The sequence below is a fragment of the Procambarus clarkii genome, chromosome 92 (genome assembly GCF_040958095.1).
Source record: "Procambarus clarkii isolate CNS0578487 chromosome 92, FALCON_Pclarkii_2.0, whole genome shotgun sequence".
NCBI lineage: Eukaryota > Metazoa > Arthropoda > Malacostraca > Decapoda > Cambaridae > Procambarus > Procambarus clarkii.
In genome coordinates this window covers 5265942-5288843 of record NC_091241.1, presented here as the reverse complement: position 1 = coordinate 5288843, position 22902 = coordinate 5265942, and the positions used below count along the sequence as shown (strand labels likewise).

General features: G+C 44.9%; 1 protein-coding gene across 2 annotated transcripts in view; it reads right to left on the bottom strand.

The window, feature by feature from the left end:
- The window catches only part of LOC123775122 (uncharacterized), a 110689-nt gene that overhangs the window by 5285 nt on the left and 82502 nt on the right, over positions 1-22902 (bottom strand). The window contains exons 5-11 of one of the 2 annotated variants that reach the window (XM_045770014.2): positions 14913-15149; positions 11403-11533; positions 10404-10573; positions 8141-8303; positions 3003-3123; positions 1013-1165; positions 523-659 (exon numbers count right to left, since the gene is read on the bottom strand). In XM_045770014.2, the coding sequence (XP_045625970.2) occupies positions 523-659; positions 1013-1165; positions 3003-3123; positions 8141-8303; positions 10404-10573; positions 11403-11533; positions 14913-15149 (1112 nt within the window). The remainder of the gene's footprint in view (positions 1-522; positions 660-1012; positions 1166-3002; positions 3124-8140; positions 8304-10403; positions 10574-11402; positions 11534-14912; positions 15150-22902) is intronic. The other variant, XM_045770015.2, reaches the window with a different exon arrangement.

Sequence of the window (22902 nt, the reverse complement as noted above, 5' to 3'; positions counted from 1 at the left end):
TATTATGTTATCCGGAAATTTGCATCTACAGTATTCTATAGAATGCTGACCAAGACACAACTGCATAACAAAAATGAACTAAACACGGTTGAGGATGATGACACAAACAACTATGCGAGACAAATAAATAACCCAACCCATTCATGAAAATAATAATAATAATGGAGAAGAAATGGAAGTGACGACATTTAGGCCCGTCCTGGACCCTTTTGAGGTCATTACTAGGGAACGTGGCAGAAAGAAATGCAAAAAAGATATAAAACATTTTGCCCCTTTATTCCAATCTTGGGGAAAGCAAAGACCTGGATAAATACAGATTTGGAAACAGGGTTGTTACTTTTTTTTAACACATTACTGGGTACCATAACAGACAGATCACTTTATTGTTTCAAGCGGAGATTAGACATGAATAAGAATGAGTTTGATTGGGTATAAATAGAAGTTGTTTTTCACAGTTTCCTTAATTCTTATATTTAGAAGAGATATTGGTGCAAGCCATAGGAGCTCCCTGGGGCCTCGTACCTGGCACCGGCAGTAGGACTTTAGGATCTTCTTGAAGGCAGCAATGACGGGGACAAACTCTGCCCCGAGGGGCCCGTAGGGCGTCCACACCAGCAACACCTTCACCTGACGGTCGCCCAGCCTCGGCAGCTGTCTCACTGCCAATGTGGAAATACACTGTTAATGGTTTTTAATATACACTTGTGGGGTTGCATCCTGGGCAGGGTCAGTAATTCAGTCATGGGGATGGGGGGGGGGGGCTCAATAAAAGCCAAACGTGTATATATACACTCTGGCCTCCTGTCCCCTGACTCAATGAATTATAATTACAGTACTGTAACTTACTCCGTCGATGTTGTTTCTGGGAACAAACCTTGCATTAAAGTCTAAAGCCAATAACATATACAGTATGATCACATTTAAGGATTTCTTATCTGATAAATCAAACTTATGCATAAATATACTTTTTAGTGCTCATTATAATGAATGAGAAACATTCCTTTCATTTTACCTATGGTGTAGATGTTAAACTCTCGGATAACTTGACACCGAGAGAGAACACAGCAGGCGACGACAATACCGGCCAGCATGACGACCACAGCCGCCCCCACCACCACGGGCACCACGCTGGGCGCGCTCTCCTCCTCCACTGCTTCCTCCAGATCTGTGGCAGGCATACTGACACCTTTAACACCTCGTGTCTTACATGTGGCAGGCATACTGACACCTTTAACACCTCGTGTCTTACATGTGGCAGGCATACTGACACCATAAATACCTTGTATCTTACATGTGGCAGGCATACTGATGCCAACACCTTGTATCTTACATGTGCCAGGCATACGGACACCATCAATACCTGTATCTTACATGTGCCAGGCATACTGACACCATCAATACCTGTATCTTACATGTGCCAGGCATACTGACACCATCAATACCTGTATCTTACATGTGGCAGGCATACTGACACCATCAACACCTTGTATCTTACATGTGCCAGGCATACTGACACCATCAATACCTGTATCTTACATGTGCCAGGCATACTGACACCATCAACACCTTGTACCTTACATGTGGCAGGCATACTGACACCATCAATACCTGTATCTTACATGTGACAGGCATACTGACACCATCAATACCTGTATCTTACATGTGCCAGGCATACTGACACCATCAATACCTGTATCTTACATGTGCCAGGCATACTGACACCATCAACACCTTGTACCTTACATGTGGCAGGCATACTGACACCATTAACACCTTGTATCTTACATGTGACAGGCATACTGACACCATCAATACCTGTATCTTACATGTGACAGGCATACTGACACCATCAATACCTCGTATCTTACATGTGACAGGCATACTGACACCATCAACACCTTGTACCTTACATGTGGCAGGCATACTGACACCATCAATACCTCGTATCTTACATGTGCCAGGCATACGGACACCATCAACACCTCGTATCTTACATGTGACAGGCATACTGACACCATCAACACCTCGTATCTTACATGTGCCAGGCATACTGACACCATTAACACCTGTCTTAAATGTGGGAGGCATCTTAACACTAACATTATCAAGGTAATGTAGAACAATGGGGGGTTCCACGCCCATGGCCCTCGCGGGATGGGGGGTGCTCCGCCGGAACCCCCAAAGTGATAAGCCTGCAGATAGCTAAGAAATATTCCAATGAATTGTAATTAGTGTAATTAAATTAATGCAACTTTCATTTACTACCTATGGATGTAGTTATTAATTGTAATTGATTTCTACTTTATCATTAAGGATTATTCATTATAATTATTCCTTAATACTTTGTTATGCACTAGTCAATAATTATTTATCATTCATCCTAATTAACTATTTGATTCATTAAAAATAATTGCTTATCATTATACTATGTTATTATTATTATTTATTATACAATAATAATTAATTTAATATTTATTAATTTATTATATATTAATTTATTATTTACCATTATAAAATAAACAAGTCCCCAATCTGAGCACGTTTTCTTCCAACCTCAGAAAATGAACATTATCAGATTGGTGCAGAATAATGTGCATAATCTGAGTAATGTACAACAATGTGCATTATCATGTGCACTATAGTAAACTATAGTACAGATGGTACTATAGCTGGTTTGCATATTGCATATTTGCATTGATAACTGGTTTTGCATATGGGAGTGTACTATAGTACAACATACATTGTAATGTGACATGCAAGCACATGTACCTTCATTATGTTTCTGTCTACAATTGTATTTGCATATATGTACAACATAACATTGCAAGGAATAACAGTTTGAACATCATGCAAACGGTAAGTATATTTTTTTGTGTTACAGCTAGTAAGATTCTAGACCCAATTTGTGAAATGAGCCGAATAGATACAAGTTTTAATTTGACTTTAATACACAAGAAATTAAGTTGAGGTTAATATAATACACATTTTCAGTTGATGCTTACCCAAGAGCTGCCTGGTGTGGCTGGAGAGTGGAGTACAGCCATCAATGTCGCAGCGGTCATCAATGGGCATGACCCTGGCACAGTAGTAGCCACTGGTGAGGTTGTGGAAGGTGTGGTCAGGCTGTTGGGGCATACACACAGTATTATGACAACTCTGTCATTACAGGTGGTCTTAGCACTCATCAACGTGTTAATAAGGTTCTGTCAAAAAGGATGTAAGTAATTATCAAAAGAAGGCACCAAACCGGAAAGGCTATGTAGCAGAGGGCGCTAAATATCACCAAGGATGTCAATACGAGAACAGAAACGCATAAGGTGAACGATATCAAAAGTATCCGATTCACCAAGGATTCTATCGAGGGACAAGTGACCGCGAGGGACGGTCGGAAAGCAAGACACGCGCTCGTCCTGGAAGTCAGGACATTCAACAAGAATGTGCACGACCGCAAGAGGAACAATGCAATTTGGACAATAAGGAGCAGGGCGGCGCTCCATTAAGTGACCGTGAGTTAAACGTGTATGGCCAATATGTAACCTAGCCAGAGCCGTTTCCCACTGCCAGTTACGGTGGTAGGAGGATGGCCACAGGGACACACGACTCTTAAGAGTACGCAGTTTGTTACCAGTACCAGAAGAACCATAACCCTGCCAACGAACATGGATGGTGGAATGAATAACTGGGTAAAAGTCGGAATAAGGAATACCTTTATGGGAGATGGGACAAGTGCGGATAGCGTCCTTAGCGGCAGCATCCACACACTCATTTAAAGAGACACCAACATTGCTGGGAACCCAGCCAAACTCTACCGACTTAAATTTACTGGAGATAAGAAACAGCCTATGCTGAATCTCAATGACCACCGGGTGGACCGGATTAAAGGACCCTAAAGCCATGAGGGCACTACGAGAGTTAACTATCACCACAAAGGTGGATTGACACCGGGAAAGCAGGAGACGAAGTGCATAGAGAATAGCATAAAGTTCTGCTGTGAAGATGCTAGCCTCCGGAGGAAGGCGACTTCATACACAGGTGAAGAGCAGAGGTGCCATAGGCACAATCAAAGAGCACTGTATAAACATCAGAGGTCCGCGGTTGTTCAACGTCCTCCCAGCGACTATAAGAAATATTGCCGGAACAACCGTGGACATCTTCAAGAGAAAACTGGACGGTTTTCCAAGAAAAGTTCCGGATCAGCCGGGCTGTGGTGGGTACATGGCCCTGCGGGCCGCTCCAAGCAACAGCCTGGTGGACCAAACTCTCACAAGTCGAGCCTGGCCTCGGGCCGGGCTTGGGGAGTAGAAGAACTCCCAGAACCCCATCAACCAGGTATACAAGTGTGGTCAGGAAAAACAATAGAGTAGCCCACACCGTCAGCAGACTTAGACCTATCGGTGAAGATGGAAACGGTGTGGGAGTGCGATGAAAAGTGCTCAAGGAAAAGGCGTTTCAGAACTGTAGGAGGGGTAAAAGCTTTTGTGATGCGTGTCAATGAAGTACAAAATTTGGGAAGGGGGACCCTCCAAAAAGGATGTGTCATCAAGATCGCATGAACAAGGCCATGACTGTATAAACGAGGTAGTGTCAACGAACAAAGATTAGTGTGTCAACAAAGACAGTGTCAAGTGTTATAACCAGAGTGATCTTGGAAGTGAAACAGGATATGTTGCAAGCAGATAAAGTGAATACAGACAGTTTATCCTGCATTGCTGCCAGGCATATATAAGTAATTATATATGCTCATTTATTATCATTTATTTATAAATGTATTATATCATTTAAGCTCCTGGCTAGTTTTAAGATAATGTGTAAATTAAGGAAATCTATCCTTTAACTCTTGTTCAGAGCTTTTATATTATTGCCATTACTGGGTAGTTGGGTGTGCCTTATGAACATGTATTTGAATGTCCAGGTACTGTATAACACATTTTCTTATATTTGAATATTGATTTTATCTGCACAATTATATTTTCCTTTTATTTTTTCTTGGTCATACATTGGGTCTAAACCTATTAAAATATACAAATCTTATCAAACAGAGGTCTATCAAACCTCATGAAACCCAACACAAACTTTCAAAACCACCGAAATTGCAACAGAACCCTCAAATAATATTCTAATATCTACCTAAATAATATACCGGTACAGTATACCTAAATTCAAGAAAATCTTAAAAAGCCTAAAATCGTCCAAAATTCAAATCGGGTAAATCAAAGGTAATCAAAAACTAAATCAAAATCAGTTAAATTCAAGTAAAATCTGCAAAGCCTACCAAAATGACGCCAAACTAGCAAATTCCACTAAAATCTCAACCTACTATGTCCATCAGATGTCTTAAGCCCTGTAAGGCCTCCTTAAACATTTTAACGCCTATCAATTCCCACCAGTGTTCGTCTGTATGCAATGCAACTTAGTGAAGCCTAGCAAAATACATTTAATGCCGTCGTAAGAAAACATACTTGAGTGAGTTTTGTTTGATATAAATAGGATATAACTTCGCTGAAGTCGATAGACCTTTTGCCATTTCCTCTGCTCATGTGATCTAAACTTACTAAGACCTGTCAGAGCTTACAGTATACCACCAAAACTTTCCTTAACAGTAACACCAAAACCCGATCAAATTACCCGATACACACACTCATGGCGACACTGCCAATTTGACACTGTCTTAAATGTTATGGGGGCGTGATACTGTAATACATGTTGTGATATACTCAATGTGAACCTACCACTCTACTGTGCTCCAGGACAGCCATATTACTTACAAACGTATACTCTAGCAAATCCTCCAGGTGAGGTGGGTCAAGATCTGGCTCCCAGAGAAAGTAATCCCACAAATTAATCTGCAAGGAGTATAACTGCCGCTTCTACAATGGACACAATGAATAAATAATAGTGAAACTTTTTAGTTTATTAATCACAGTACCCCTTTTCGTATGACAAAACTCCTGGCACTGCCTATTGACATTAATGCTCAGTAACCCCCGTTTGACAGAGATACCAGCTGTACAACCCGCCCTCTTAAAAAATAACGTCGCTTTTCGCTGGTATGCGCGCTATGGCCAAAAATGGACGTAATTTTAAATGAAATCGGCTCACGAAAGTGACGTACTGTCCCGTTTTCTGTTTGAGTCCTCTGACTTACTCGGAAAAGTTAGGAGAGGAAACTTTCAATTGGCATTTTTCATGACGTTTTGAAACGTATGGTCAAAAACCTCTGAAGGAAGTACAGATGAAAATGTCCCTTACCCCCACAATACATCAAAGATTCGTTCCAAGCTTACTCCCACTATACACTTTACTGTGGAGTATGCCTGGAGCTGCACTCAGTAGCTAGTTATTAACATGGAGTGGTGGCTAAGACTTAAAGAATATATATGTACTTACCTGAGGTAATTTCCCAATAGTAAACACAATGTGATCGCTCCCAATTTAGTTCGTGTTCCCACAGTGCCTCTGATTAGCCCAAATGATCATACAGTAACAGTCTACTCTGACTCATTTGACCACCACCAATCTCTCGCCTATTTACATATAGGTGATATGTACCCTTCTGGGTGTTTAATCATTAAAGGCCGGAGTACGAGGCACAAAAATAATAATAATAATTTATTGTGTCCGGGGGGGGGGGGGGGCAGGACGCCAGAGTGTATTCATACCAGCCCGTCCTCCAAAAATGGGGAGGTAAATGTAACAGCCCCATAAGTGCAATTATAAACTATGTATGACAGTCAGGAATTGTACTTATTTACACTTAGAATAAAATCGTAGTCAAATATATTGTGAATATTTGAGTTTACCTGAAAAGCTGAATAGAAAACCACGACCTAACCTAACCGTCTTAGTTTTTGAAGATAAGCATCTTATTGCTTCTTAATAACAATTACTACTTTACCTATAGCTATATTGATATTACAGTTTTATAAAACAAATAAAACAAAACTAAAATATGTCAATCAATTGTAAAGTAGCTCGGGATATTTTCAAATTTTGTATAAAATCTCTATTTAATAAAACTGAAAAAGAAATTCCTGATATTTAAAACTTGTCTTTAACGAATTAAATTTTAAAACTTTATCCTAAAATTCTGAATATCTTAACAGAAAACGAGGAGAATAAATGGGGAGGTAAATGTACCAGCCCCATATGTGCAATTATGTACTATGAATGACAGTCAGGAAATGTACTTATTACACTTGGTATTAAAACGTACTGTCAATTCGGAGGATGGGTTGCAGCCTACATGTTAGGCTTTCATCGAGGTCGCCCCCCCACCCCCCCAGGGTCGAAATACTGACCCCGCCCAGGATGCAGCCCCATAGCAAGCTGACTAACTCCTGGGTACCTACTTACTGCTAGGTGAACAGAAGCATTAGGTGATAGGAAATGTGCCCAACCATATCTGTCCCGCCTGGGATCATGGTAGAGTGCACTTTATAGCCATGCCTTTTGGCCGAGATATTCAACGTCTGTTCGCTTTCGTATATAGTTTTCTATCATGAGAGTACACAATCTTTCTTATGATTTTGTATATTTGAAATAATAACAGGCAAACAGCGCTGATGTAGCAGAATCAAAGTTGATAACGTAGACCTAACGTTGATCAAACGTTGACCAAACGTTGATAACGCTGACCGAACGTTCATAGCTTTGCTCTAACGTTTATCCAGTGTTGACAACATTGATAACTATGATCTAACTTTGATAATATTGATTAAACATCATTCGGGCCTATGTCTCGTGATGGGATAACGAAATAAACGTTCTGGTAGGTGGTGTTATCTGGTGGCGCCAGCTCCAACTACTGCCCCTCATGCTCAACCAACCGACCCTTCTCACCAGTATATTTAAAAATATTATCATTTATATTTATACCATTCGACTTTCTGTACAATTTACATAAATATGGAAATAAGCATGGAAATAGATTTTGGTATGCAATTTATATAAGGGTTAAATAAAACTATTTTGTGCTGAAACTTACATCAATAAAACTTAAGTTTTATTTAAACCTTATATAAATTGCATACCAAAATTGATTTCCATGCTTTATCACGTTCTTACAGCAATATTAAGTTATTAATATTAAAGTGTTTTTTGGTCATAGTGTACTTATATACATTTGGACATTTTTACTCACGCTGGATATTATTAATTCCTTGTTCCTTGGAATAAGGGTGATATTGTTGTCAATGTTGTTGCCTACACAAGTGATCTTGTGGCGGCGGTTGTACCACAGCTCCAGCTTGTAGTGGGAGAAGTTGTACGGCTGCTTCTCCGTCCACCGCACTGACAAACTCCGGCTGATCAATGCAACATTAACTTGTTACAGTAATAACACTAGAAAAATGCACCAATATAATAAATTAAGTCCTTTCAATGGAAGGCAAATGGTAACGGAATAAAATATAAATACATAAAACATTAGACAAAATAAAACACTAGGCTAAAAGTGTTTTAATTAAGTGCTGTAAACACAAACAAGTGCTAGGCTGCTGCACTTGTTTGTGTAATGTATCATTTCAATACATTCATTTGAAGGGTTAACAGAAGACAATCACTAGGTTACAGGTGTTTAGTGCTCTCATCAGAGACAAGTGCTAAGCTACAAGTGTTTTTTTTTTAAACACACACACACACACACACACACACACACACACACACACACACACACACACACACGTACGTCACCCGCTGGGGTCACGACGGTCCTCAGGTCGACTCCATGCAACTTAGCAATCTTCCTTTCACATCTTAAGAGGCACATCAACAAACTGGAAAAGGTGCAAAGACACGCTACTAAGTGGCTCCCAGAACTGAAGGGCAAGAGCTACGAGGAAAGGTTAGAGGCATTAAATATGCCAAAACTAGAAGACAAAAGAAAAAGGGGTGATATGATCACTACGTACAAAATAGTAACAGGAATTGATAAAATTGATTGGAAAGATTTCCCGAGACCTGGAACTTCAGGAACAAGAGGGCATAGATTTAAACTAACTAAACACAGATGCCGAATAAATATAAGAAAATTCACTTTCGCAGAGTGGTAGACGGTTGGAACAAGTTAGGTGAGAAGGTGGTGGAGGCCAAGACCGTCAGTAGTTTCAAGTCGTTATATGACAGAGTGCTGGGAAGACGGGACACCACGAGCGTAGCTCTCATCCTGTAACTACACTTAGGTAATTACACACACACACACACACACCATAGATCTCACACCGTTACATCTACAGCATACGCAAAGCTGGCTAACCTTCAAGAACCTGTGTAAGGAATCAGTCAGAACCTTGTATACCATATATGAAAGATCAATCCTGGAGTATGCGGCCCCAGCATGAAGCCCGTATCTTGTCAAGCACAAGACGAAGCTGGAAAAAGTTCAGAGGTATGCCACTAGGCTAGTTCCAGAACTAAGAGGCATGAGTTACGAGGAAAGGCTGCGGGAAATGCATTTCATGACACTGGAAGACAAGATAAAGGGGAGACATGATCACTACCTACAAAATTCTTAGAGGAATTGACACGGTAGATAAAGATTAAACTGTTTTACAGGGATAGTATGCAAACAAGGGGACACAGGTGGAACCTGATGAACTACAGGGGACATTAGAAAATTGTTTCAGTGTCAGAGTAGTTAACAGATGGAATATGCATTAGGCAGTGATGTGGTGGAGGCTGACTCCATACACAGTTTCAAATGTAGATATGATAAGAGCCCAGTAAGCTCAGGACCAGTTCTGAGCTTAAATCTGTACACCAGTTGACTGACAGTTGAGAGGTGGGGCCAAAGAGCTAGAGCTCAACTATGGGAGTACATGCACGAGGGATGAAGGGTGCAGGCACCACTCCTCTACTGCACATATCATCGCCAAAACGCCTGTACGGTTACGTAAACCATATTCCAACAATGATATGTATTAGGAATTTACACACTAATTACTTGATGTATTATATTAAGTACACTCTATTACTACATGCAGTATAATTCTTACAGGTAACATTGAGAGTGCCAGTTGTTACAGGTAACATTGAGAGTGCCAGTTGTTACAGGTAACAGTGAGAGTGTCAGTTCGTCTAGGTAAGAGTGTGAATGTCAGTTCGTCTACGTAAGAGTGAGAGTGCCAGTTCGTCTAGGTAAGAGTGAGAGTGCCAGTTTGTTAAGGTGAGAGTGTGAGTGCCAGTTTGTCTACGTAAGAGTGAGAGTGCCAGTTCGTCTAGGTAAGAGTGAGAGTGTCAGTTCGTCTAGGTAAGAGTGAGAGTGTCAGTTCGTCTAGGTAAGAGTGAGAGTGCCAGTTTGTTAAGGTGAGAGTGTGAGTGCCAGTTTGTCTACGTAAGAGTGAGAGTGCCAGTTCGTCAAAATGAACAAGATTGCCAACTAGACCACAAGCAGGTCATAGACTCACTACTCAGCCCTGGGCTCCAAGTAGAAGGTAGTGTTCCACTTGTTCATGTCGGTGATGTTGACGGCCGGCTGGAGCCAGATGGCCTCAGGTCCAAACGGCAAGGGGTACACCAGGGGAATGATCTCATATCGGTAGCAGCCGGTGCCTACGTTGTGGTAGTGGGTGGGGCTCTGTGGGAATGATTGCGGAAGTCAAACACATGTATTGTGATAGTGTGGGGCTCTAGCATTCATGGGCTTCTTGGCTGTGACCAACTGACCTAACAACCCCGGGCTTTCTGGCTGTGACCAACTGACCTAACAACCCCGGGCTTTCTGGCTGTGACCAACTGACCTAACATCCCCGGGCTTCCTGGCTGTGACCAACTGACCTAACAACCCTGGGCTTTCTGGTTGTGACCAACTGACCTAACAACCCTGGGCTTTCTGGTTGTGACCAACTGACCTAACAACCCCGGGCTTTCTGGTTGTGACCAACTGACCTAACATCCCCGGGCTTTCTGGCTGTGACCAACTGACCTAACAACCCCGGGCTTTCTGGCTGTGACCAACTGACCTAACATCCCCGGGCTTCCTGGCTGTGACCAACTGACCTAACATCCCCGGGCTTCCTGGCTGTGACCAACTGACCTAACATCCCCGGGCTTCCTGGCTGTGACCAACTGACCTAACAATCCCGGGCTTCCTGGCTGTGACCAACTGACCTAACAACCCTGGGCTTTCTGGTTGTGACCAACTGACCTAACATCCCCGGGCTTCCTGGCTGTGACCAACTGACCTAACATCCCCGGGCTTCCTGGCTGTGACCAACTGACCTAACAATCCCGGGCTTCCTGGCTGTGACCAACTGACCTAACAACCCTGGGCTTTCTGGTTGTGACCAACTGACCTAACATCCCCGGGCTTCCTGGCTGTGACCAACTGACCTAACATCCCCGGGCTTCCTGGCTGTGACCAACTGACCTAACAACCCCGGGCTTTCTGGTTGTGACCAACTGACCTCGCTAACATTCCTGGGCTCCCTGGCTGTGATGGGGAAGAGGTTCTTGCTGTGCATGTGATGAGTGTCGAGAGCCGCACATTGGCCTGCAGTGCCGATGCTCGGGATCTTCAACAGCTTGATCTTCACATCTGCCAGTAGGAAAATATTGTCAGTGGCAAGATATGCTAATATTAACAGTAAATAGTTTAAATAATTTCAACACACGAAGGAAGGAGGAATTAGAGAAGATGTGGAAGAGTTGGAGGAGCAAGACAGTTGTAATTAGTCCATGGTAGTATGTTTTGTTATCAACCTGTGGTTAGTATGCAGAATAATGCTCCTGCAAACTTGTCTGGTGATTGCACATGGTATACCTGGAGTGGGTTCTGGGAGTTCTTCTACTTTCCAAGCCTGACTGGAGTTTAGGCCCGTCTAGTGATAACTAAATCTAGAAGGCTGTTGCTTGAAGCGGCTCGCATGCCCACAACCGTTATAAACCCCCGACTGGTCTAGCATTTCCTACGGGAATTTATCTAATTGTCTTTTGAACATGTCCACGTTTGTTCCTGAAATATTGCTTATATTTGTTGGGAGGATATTGAAGAGCCGTAGACCTCTAAAGTTCAGGCAATTTTCTCCAATTGTGCCTATGGCCACTTTTCACCGGGTCTATTCTGCATTTCCTATCATATCTTTCTCACCAGTACGTTGTTATCTGGTTGTGCATATTATCCACTATCTTCCATGTATACAATACTAGGGAGGTACCCAGTGTTACCAGAGCCTCTGTCTCTCATCTATCTATTTTTCCATCAATCTATTTATCTATGCCTTTCATCTATCTCTCCCTCAATCCATCTGTATCTGTCTACCTATTTATTTATTTATATCCATCCATGCATCTACCTTCCCACCCACCCATCCATCTATCTATCCATCTATATATTCATCTGTCTATTCATCTCTTCGTCTCCCCTCTTCCCCCTTCTCCCAGAAAATATATTAAGAACCTCTGAAATAACTGCATGGTTCTAAACATAATTATAACAACATGACAAAGACTCCACGTTAATCACAAGCCATGTTTGACATTTGATGCCGCGACAGACTCCCTGAAAATGGTATATAGGCGTGTTTATAATTGCTGATATTTCTTGAAGCCTTTAACATAGCCAACCCCGACCGGCTTATGCGCATCCTGTATTCTAGACCATTATTCCTCATGCAAATTTGGGAAAGGCTAGCCCCAAGTGTTTCGTTATGCACCGGGATCAGTCCAGCGTGAAGTACCCAGGACGCCAAGATAGCATCTTCTTGAGAGGTTATCTTGAGATGATTTCGGGGCTTCAGTGTCCCCGCGGCCCGGTCCTCGACCAGGCCTCCACCCGCAGGAAGCAGCCCGTGACAGCTGACTAACACCCAGGTACCTATTTGACTGCTAGGTAACAGGGGCATAGGGTGAAAGAAACTCTGCCCATTGTTTCTCGCCGGCGCCTGGGATCGAACCACAGGATCACAAGTCCAGCGTGCTGTCCGCTCGGCCGACCGGCTCCCGCATAAGGAACAATTTTGTGTATCTTCCGGGGGAAGATTTTTGAGGATATATCCAAGTCAGTACCACACCAGAGGCAAGATCTGTGACTGTAAGATCTAGGTATAAATTGAAGGAAGCTGGTAGGTGTGTGAGAGGAGGGAATTATCAGAGGACTGATTGATGAAGATTAAGCCACCCAAAAAGTGGCACGGGCATGAATAGCCCGTAAGTGGTGGCCCTTTGAAGCCATTACCAGTATCATTAGCTGATACTGGAGATCTGTGGAGGTGCGACTACACCCTACGGAGAGGTCGTGACCTCTCATTATCAGAGGAAAGCGCCAAAGCCTTTATAGCATCTGGAAGGGATCAGGATAAGGATTTGGGATGGGACAGGGGAAAGGAATGGTGCCCCAACCACTTGGATAGTCGGAGACTGAACGCCGACCTGCATGAAGAGAGACCGTCGTTCTACCGTCCAGCCCAAGTGCAACAAATGCAACAAAGGTGATGGTTGCTCCACAGCCAGTCTACCAGCTCCAACACTCAGTTGCAGTTAGTGGAAGATGGGCAAGAGCCCAATGCAAGCTAGTGAAAAATCCCTGCTAAATTAGTAAATAAATTAGTACATGTACATCTGTACATCTGATGATGTACAGATTTTAATTCAAGTGAAGGTTACTAAAGTGTAGTGGTAGCAGTGATGATCTAGTGCTCCCAGCAGTGATTGTATCTCCAGTGACACTGGCAGTGTACAATTAGCAGTGAAGGAGTATGCTCCAGAGAGTTCTGTTAACCGAGGTGGACATTGCATATATTATACACATTAACCTACAGAGTAGTGCCAATAAGCTCTTGTGAAGAGAGCCTGAGAGTCGTGTGGCATCACCACTCCCTACGGTGTCCGGCAGTGGCAGTATAATTTAGGTCGCTGCCCTCTGAACAAAGGCAGTGAACATCTGGCAGTTGCCGCTGCACCTGGCTACCCAAGGAGCGTGCTGCGTCGCGGACCACTGAATAGGTAGGTAGAGGGACGACGAACACGGAGGACAATAGGGAAGAGTAGGTCGCACGACGGCCGGATCCTGTTGTACCAACTACAACACGGTAAGTGAGAGTGACGAGTCGTGCATGACCGTTGTGTACTCCCCATTTAAATTAGGAGGTGGACTAAACCCTCCTTACCCATTGAGTTAGTGAGCAACAGTAGAGTAAGGGGTACCAAGGGACACTGAACACACGCCTGTCACATAAAAAGTTATTTCTGATGTACAGTATATTAACTTTTAATAAGATGGCTTAGAGTAGATGAAATACCGAGACTAACAGGTTCAGTAATGTATCACATTGGCTGTCATGTTTACAAGTTGGAAAGATGGGGCTGAGGGGGCTGATGCTCTGTCCTGAAAGCATGTGGAGGTAACCAATACATATACATACACACACCCACTGCTTCGGCTTGATACCTGGTTGATGGGGTTCTGGGAGTTGTTCTACTCCCCAAGCCCGGCCCGAGGCCAGGCTTGACATGTGAGAGTTTGGTCCACCAGGATGTTGCTTGGAGCGGCCCGCAGGCCCACATACTCACCACAGCTCGGTTGGTCCGGCACTTTTTTTTTTAGAAAACAGTCTAGTTTTCTCTTGAAGATGTCCACGGTTGTTCCGGCAATGTTTCTTATAGTTGCTGGTAGGACGTTGAACAACCGCGGACCTCTGATGTTTATACAGTGTTCTCCGATTGTGCCTATGGCACATTTGCTCTTCACTGGTTCTATTCTGCATTTTCTTCCATATCGTTCAAGGGACACATCAGGCTTGTATTGATCAGTGCAGCAGACATACCTTAACAGATGTGGTCATCACTACACAAGCCAGGAGCAGTGCAGCAGACATGTAACAGATGTGGTGATCACTACACAAGCCAGGAGCAGTGCAGCAGACATGTAACAGATGTGGTGATCACTACACAAACCAGGAGCAGTGCAGCAGACATACCATAACAGATGTGGCCACAGGAGGCGTTGACAGTGTAGGAAAGCTGCAAGAGGCCGGAGTCGTTGTAGTAGGTGAAGGAGTGGGTGTAGCAGTCGTAGCAGCAGCGGCAAGAGGCCGAGGGCGTGTCTTCGGCAGCCTCCAGCACCAGGTCCGTCCCCCCCACACGTCTCTTGCGGCTCTTCCCCGCCTCCCACGGGAAGCCTCTTGGGGCCACCGTTGGCAACACCGCTCCACCTGCTGCACCAGTAATTTTGTCTTCTTTTTATTTGTAAAACAAAGGTAAATACAACATAAAAGGCACCGAAGCACCAAATAAACCGAACATAAGTTCCACCCAAACACATCAACGAACATCGCAATACAGAAACGGAACACAGAAACATAGAGTACACAGTTAGAGTACACATAGTGTACTCTAGCATACTAGCGTACTGTAGCATAGTTAGAGTTAGAAACATAGAGTACACATAGAGTTACACAGAGTAACATAGTACAGAGTAACATAGTATAACAATGAACACAGAAAACATGGCACACACAGCAATAGAACACAAATGGGAAAGGACAACCAGAACTATAATAATTATAAATAAATAAATAAATGTTTATTTAGGTAAGGTACATACATAAAGAGATTTTACAAAGTTTGTTGGATTAATATATAGAGCTAGTACATACAATGCCTAAAGCCACTATTACGCAAAGCGTTTCGGGCAGTTACACAAGAAATTTTACACAGGCAATTCCACAAGAAACACAAGAATACCCGCACCACCCAGACGGGGCGTGCCAACAGGTCACACAAAAGAAAGCACCCAACACCAGGCACCGAAAAAGGAAAGTCAGTGATTACAAAAGCTTACAAAGTAAAAAAAAAAACACGTAACAATCTTCACACAAACACCAAATGCCATACCACATAAAACAGAACACACAGAGGAACAGACAAAAATAACAGAACACAGAAACACTGTGCACATAGCAATACAACACCAAATTTGAAATTATAACTAAAGACCTAATATATAACATAGTAATGTATAACATACAAACTTATAACAAAGTATACACCATCAAATATAACCGCACTACCCACGCGAGGCGTGTCAACAGGTCACCGGAATTAAAGTACACAATACCAAGGCATTAATACAGTGAGTACAAAAAAGTACAAAGTAAGAAACACAGGTAACCAATCACCGGAAACATCGAACAGGCATACACAGCCTCCACACAAAAGGTAACACGCACACAACACACCATACAATACAGCCACACACCATACAATACAGCCACACAGCACACAAACTCGACCTCCACAAACGGGTGACGGGATAAACGCCAACAGAGAAAACCCACCACACACACACCTGACCACACACACACACCCACCCCTGAGCAACAAGAAAGGTACATACACACCACACAGCCGCGCAAGCACATTTAAATCATCAACATGCACCACACAATTAATTGAAGAGCCGCACAGATCTGTGTGGGTTTGGGGGTTGTGTGCAGGTGCGTGTGTGAAGTTTTGGGGGGTTTTGTGTGTGTTGGGGTGTGTGTTGGGTTGTGTGGCGGGTGTTGGGGTGTGTGGCGGGTGTTTAATTGTGTGGTGCATGTTTATGATTTAAATGTGCTAGCGCGGCTGTGTGGTGTGTATGGAACTTTCTTGTTGCTCAGGTGTGTGTGTGTGGTGTGTCCCCCCCAAACACCCACCCACCAGAGGAAACACACAAAAAAACACGCACAGACACACACCCACCACGAACACACCACCTACACCAAAGCAGCACCCCTGACATACTCCTCTGTAAACCAAGCCCCAAAAACCCTAGGAAAAGATCTCTGCAACCACCACATAGTATAAGACAGACGTCCCTTCAAAATACTTATAACCCTTCCCACCACATACCTCTCAAACCAATCAACCCGTAAGTAAAAAATATAGTCCGCCAACAACACCCAGAGCGTGTTTTGCACCCGCCTGGAACTCCGAGGAAAAAAAAAAACAGAAAACGTAACAAATCAACCCGCACCCCTGGACCACAAAAGTCTTCATCGATATCCCACAACCAATCTTCCAAACCTTGAACCCGCTCACAAAAATAAAAGACGTGCAACTGAGTTTCACGCTCCCTACAATGAACACAACAGTCGAAGGCGACCACACCCAACAGGAAAAAAAAAACTCGCATTCGTGGCCAAAGACTCATCCAAATTTCGAAACATCAACTCACACGTCCACGGCGCAATACACGGCCTACGCAACGTCGCCCACACATTCTTCCCAATCAAAACAAGGGTACAAACCCTCGACTCAGGAAGCCACCCGAGAGGCGAGCGCCCCATACACTTCCCTACAATGAAACGACCTAAACCCTGGGAACCGACAAAGCGCCTGCAGAATCACCACCGCCCACGAGTACACCGGCAGTGTAAACAGGACCCCCTCCCGACAACTCCATAAGTCAAACAAATAACTAAACCTCATAGAGCAATAGAACAACCCCAGAGAGTTTAACCCACCCCCTAACACCAGCCTCCTATGAACTGACCCCCAAAACAAAGCCAATGACTTCACATAAACGTCAGGAATACCAATCCCACCCTCAGGGATGGGACTGAGCCCAGAAGACAAGACTTCCCACAATTAACCAGAGCCCCCCCCCCTGTGGCCGACTCAAACCGAAGTACCAGATCGTGAACCACAGTCACAGAACCCTCGGAAGCAACAAACAAGACGGTGTCGTCTGCGTAACCACAAACCTTGATGGTCAAACCATTCGGCAAAGGCAGCGAGACAACTACACTACAAGCATGCGCCGCTCAAACAAAAGGCTCCTGAAACAGAATAGAGAGAAGTATCGACAGAGGACACCCCTGCCGAATCGAATGCTTAACAGCAAAATAGCACTAATGACCCATTAACACACACCTGACTACAACAACCAACGTACAACATCCTAATCCATCCCACAACCTGGGGCGGGAAACCAAACCGCTCCAGGACCTGCAACACAAACCCAAATGGCACTATCAAAAGCCTTGGACCAATCCAAGCTGATCATGGCCGCAGGAACACCAGACTCCTCCACATAGAGGAGCACATTCCGGGAAAGGGAATTGCACTGCAACAAAGACCGACCCAGGACCCCACAAAACTGACCCCACCACTGCCCAGCCAACAACTTAGAAATAATCTTGTAGTCCACATTAAGCAATGTAATAGGCCGCCAATTTGCATAAAACGCAAATCCCCTGGCATCGGGAGAAGCCGCACAAGACCATCATTATGTGATTCAGACAGCATAAACTGCATTAGACAAAAATCGCCACCAAGCACATCCCAAAACATAGAATATTTTGGGATGTGCTTGTGCTTGATTTGGGAACATAGAACTCGACATAGGCTATTTAACACAAGGGGCACACGCACTAGGGGACACAGGTGGAAACTGAGTGCCCAAATGAGCCACAGAGATATTAGAAAGACCTTTTTTAGTGTCAGAGTGGTTGACAAATGGAATGCATTAGGAAGAGATGTGGTGGAGCCTGACTCCATACACAGTTTCAAGTGTAGATATGATAGAGCCCAGTAGGCTCAGGAATCTGTACATCTATTGATTGACCGTTGAGAGGCGGGACCAAAGAGCCAGAGCTCAACCCCCGCAAGCACAATTAGGTGAGTACACACACACCCACAGGAAGCAGCCTGTAACAGCTGTCTAACTTGCAGGTACCTATTTACTGCTAGGTAACGGACATCAGGGTGAAACTCTGCCCATTTGTTTCCCCCTAGTCCGGGAATCGAACCCGGGCCACAGGATTACGAGTCCCGCTCGCTGTCCACTCAGCTACCAGACCTAGTGACCCCTCGTCGTTGTGTGTGTGTGTGTGTGTGTGTGTGTGTGTGTGTGTGTGTGTGTGTGTGTGTGTGTGTGTGTGTGTGTGTGTGTGTGTCTGTGTGTGTGTTTGTGTTTGTGTGTGTGTGTATGTGTGTGTGTGTGTGTGTGTGTGTGTGTGTGTGTGTGTGTGTGTGTGTGTACTTACCTAATTGCACTTACCTAATTGTGCTTGCGGGGGTTGAGCTCTGGCTCTTTGGTCCCGCCTCTCAACCGTCAATCAACTGGTGTACAGATTCCTGAGCCTATTGGGCTCTATCATATCTACATTTGAAACTGTGAATGGAGTCAGCCTCCACCACATCACTTCCTAATGCATTCCATTTGCTAACTACTCTGACACTGAAAAAGTTCTTTCTAACGTCTCTGTGGCTCATTTGGGTACTCAGCTTCCACCTGTGTCCCCTTGTTCGCGTCCCACCAGTGTTGAAAAGTTCGTCCTTGTTTACCCGGTCGATTCCCCTGAGGATTTTGTAGGTTGTGATCATGTCCCCCCTTACTCTTCTGTCTTCCAGTGTCGTGAGGTGCATTTCCCGCAGCCTTTCCTCATAACTCATGCCTCTTAGTTCTGGGACTAGTCTAGTAGCATACCTTTGGACTTTTTCCAGCTTCGTCTTGTGCTTGACAAGGTACGGGCTCCATGCTGGGGCCGCATACTCCAGGATTGGTCTTACATATGTGGTGTACAAGATTCTGAATGATTCCTTACACAGGTTCCTGAACGCCGTTCTGATGTTAGCCAGCCTCGCATATGCCGCAGACGTTATTCTCTTTATGTGGGCTTCAGGAGACAGGTTTGGTGTGATATCAACTCCTAGATCTTTCTCTCTGTCTGTTTCATTAAGTACTTCATCTCCTATTCTGTATCCTGTGCCTGGCCTCCTGTTTCCACTGCCTAGTTTCATTACTTTGCATTTACTCGGGTTGAACTTCAACAGCCATTTGTTGGACCATTCACTCAGTCTATCCAGGTCATCTTGTAGCCTCCTACTATCATCCTCTGTTTCAATCCTCCTCATAATTTTTGCATCGTCGGCAAACATTGAGAGGAACGAATCTATACCCTCTGGGAGATCATTTACATATACCAGAAACAGTATAGGTCCAAGGACTGACCCCTGCGGGACTCCACTTGTGACGTCTCGCCAATCTGAGACCTCACCCCTCACACAGACTCGTTGTCTCCTGTTGCTTAGGTATTCCTCTATCCACCGGAGTACCTTCCCTCTCACTCCAGCCTGCATCTCCAACTTTCGCACTAGCCTCTTGTGTGGCACTGTATCAAAGGCTTTCTGACAATCCAAAAATATGCAGTCTGCCCACCCTTCTCTTTCTTGCCTTATTTTTGTTGCCTGGTCGTAGAATTCAAGTAACCCTGTGAGGCAGGACCTGCCATCCCTGAACCCATGTTGATGCTGTGTTACAAAGTTCCTTCGCTCCAGATGCTCCACTAGTTTTTTTCGCACAATCTTCTCCATCAGCTTGCATGGTATGCAGGTTAGGGACACTGGCCTGTAGTTCAGTGCCTCCTGTCTATCCCCTTTCTTGTATATCGGGACTACGTTAGCTGCTTTCCAAGTATCTGGCAGTTCCCCTGTTGCCAGTGATTTGTTATACACTATGGAGAGTGGTAGGCTCAGTTCTCTTGCTCCTTCCTTTAGAACCCAAGGGGAGATTCCATCTGGGCCTATAGCCTTCGTCACGTCCAACTCTAGTAAACACTTCCTTACTTCCCCACTGGTAATCTCAAACTCTTCCAGTGGTTCCTGGTTAGCTATTCCCTCACTTACCTCTGGAATTTCTCCTTGTTCTAAGGTGAAGACCTCCTGGAATTTCTTATTCAATTCCTCACACACTTCCTTGTCATTTGTAGTGAATCCTTCCGCCCCTATCCTTAATCTCATAACCTGTTCCTTTACTGTTGTTTTTCTCCTAATGTGGCTATGCAACAATTTAGGCTGAGTCTTTGCCTTGCTTGCGATGTCATTTTCGTATTGTCTTTCTGCCTCTCTTCTCATCCTGACATATTCATTCCTGGCATTCTGGTATCTTTCTCTGCTCTCCAGTGTCCTGTTATTCCTATAGTTTCTCCATGCCCTTTTACTTTGCTGCTTAGCTAGCCTACATCTTTGATTAAACCATGGGTTTCTCATCTTCATTTCTCTGTTTTCCTTTTGGACTGGGACAAACTTGTTTGCTGCGTCCTTGCACTTCTGCGTGATGTAATCCATCATATCTTGGGCCGTCTTTCCCCTGAGCTCTGTTTCCCATGCTATATCTGTTAGGAATTTTCTTATCCCCTCATAGTTTCCCTTTCGGTATGCTAACCTTTTGGTTTCGGTATCCCTCCTCGAGTTCAATAACCCTTCTTCAATCAAGTACTCAAACACCAGTACACTGTGGTCGCTCATTCCTACTGGGTCCTCAAAACCGATTTCTCTTATGTCGGAGTCGTTCAGAGTGAAGACTAGGTCGAGTCTCGCTGGTTCGTCATTGCCTCTCATCCTTGTGGGTTCTCCGACATGCTGCGTTAAAAAGTTGCTTGTCACCACCTCCAATAGTTTGGCTCTCCACGTATCCTCGCCTCCATGCGGTTCCTTGTTCTCCCAGTCAATCTTTCCGTGATTGAAGTCGCCCATGATGAGCAGGTGGGATCTATTTCTACAGGCAGCAGAGGCTGCCCTCTCAATTATAGTGTTAACTGCCTTGTTGTTGTTTTCATACTCTTGACTGGGTCTCCTGTCATTTGGTGGAGGGTTGTATATTACTGCTACTACTATTCTTGGTCCTCCCATTGTTATGGTGCCTGCTATGTAGTCTCTGAACTCCTCACAGCCCGGGATGGCCATCTCCTTAAAACTCCATTCCCTTCTCATGAGTAGGGCCACTCCGCCTCCTCCTCTACCTTCCCTCTCTTTCCTTATTACTGTATACTCCTGGGGAAACACGGCATTCGTTATGATTCCAGAGAGTTTTGTTTCAGTGAGTCCGATTACATCTGGGTTAACTTCTTGTGCTCTTTCCCTTAGTTCACTTGTCTTGCTTGTGATCCCATCTATGTTCGAGTACATCACCCTGAAACTGACTCTCTTCTGCTTCTTTTCTGGGGGGGACCTTTGGGATCTGGGGTGAGTGGGAGCTGGGGGGACCTGGCACGGGGGGATTGGTGGAGGAGGGAGGGCTTGGGGTGGTGGGGGAGAGGGGGAGGGTACAGGGGGTGGATAAGAGGGGGAGGGTACAGGGGGTGGATAAGAGGGGGAGGGTACAGGGGGTGGATAAGAGGGGGAGGGTACAGGGGGTGGGTAAGAGAGGGAGGGTTGGGGAAGCATGGGGGGAGGAGAGGCTGTGGGGGATAGGGGAGATGGGGGGGCTTGGGGGAAGAGAAAAGGGTGGAGGGCTTGGGGGGCGTGGGGGAAAAGGGAGGGCTGAGGTGGGTGAGGAAGAGGGGAGGGTTTAGGGGAGTGGGGGAGAGGGGAAGACTTAGGTGGGGTGGGGGAGAGTGGGGGGCTTAGGGGGGAGGGGGAGAAGGGAGGGCATGGGGGTGGGAGAGACGGGAAGGCATGTGGGAGAAGGGAGGGCATGGGGGATGGGGGAGAAGGGAGGTCCTGGGGAGAGGGGTGAGGGGGAGAAGGGGGGTGAGTGGGGGGTGGGGGGTGGGTGGGGGGAGGGTGCCCTAGGTGGGTACTTAGTGGGGGGCTGACAGGGGATGGGGCAGGTTGGGTGTCTGTTGGGTAGAATTTGGGGGTGGTGCCCCAATCCCTGTGGCTGTTGCACTGTTTGAGGAGGGTTCTCCACTTCCCTCTGGGATTGTAGGGTTCTGGGTTGTGGTACTCTGATTTCCTTCTCTCTTCCTGCGCTCCTTCCTCGCGTCTGCTGTCCGTATTCTCTCTTCCCTTGTCATATCCCTCTGCAGGAATATTTTCTTGAACTTCTCTACACCTTTTAGACAACACTTCCTTGCTAGCAGTTCCTCTTTCGCGATTTCGCTCATGAAAACCACCTTTATCATTCGGTCTCTGTCCTTGTTGTACTTTCCAAGCCTGAAAACCTTTTCAACATTTCGCTCAGCTCCCTCCATCCTTACC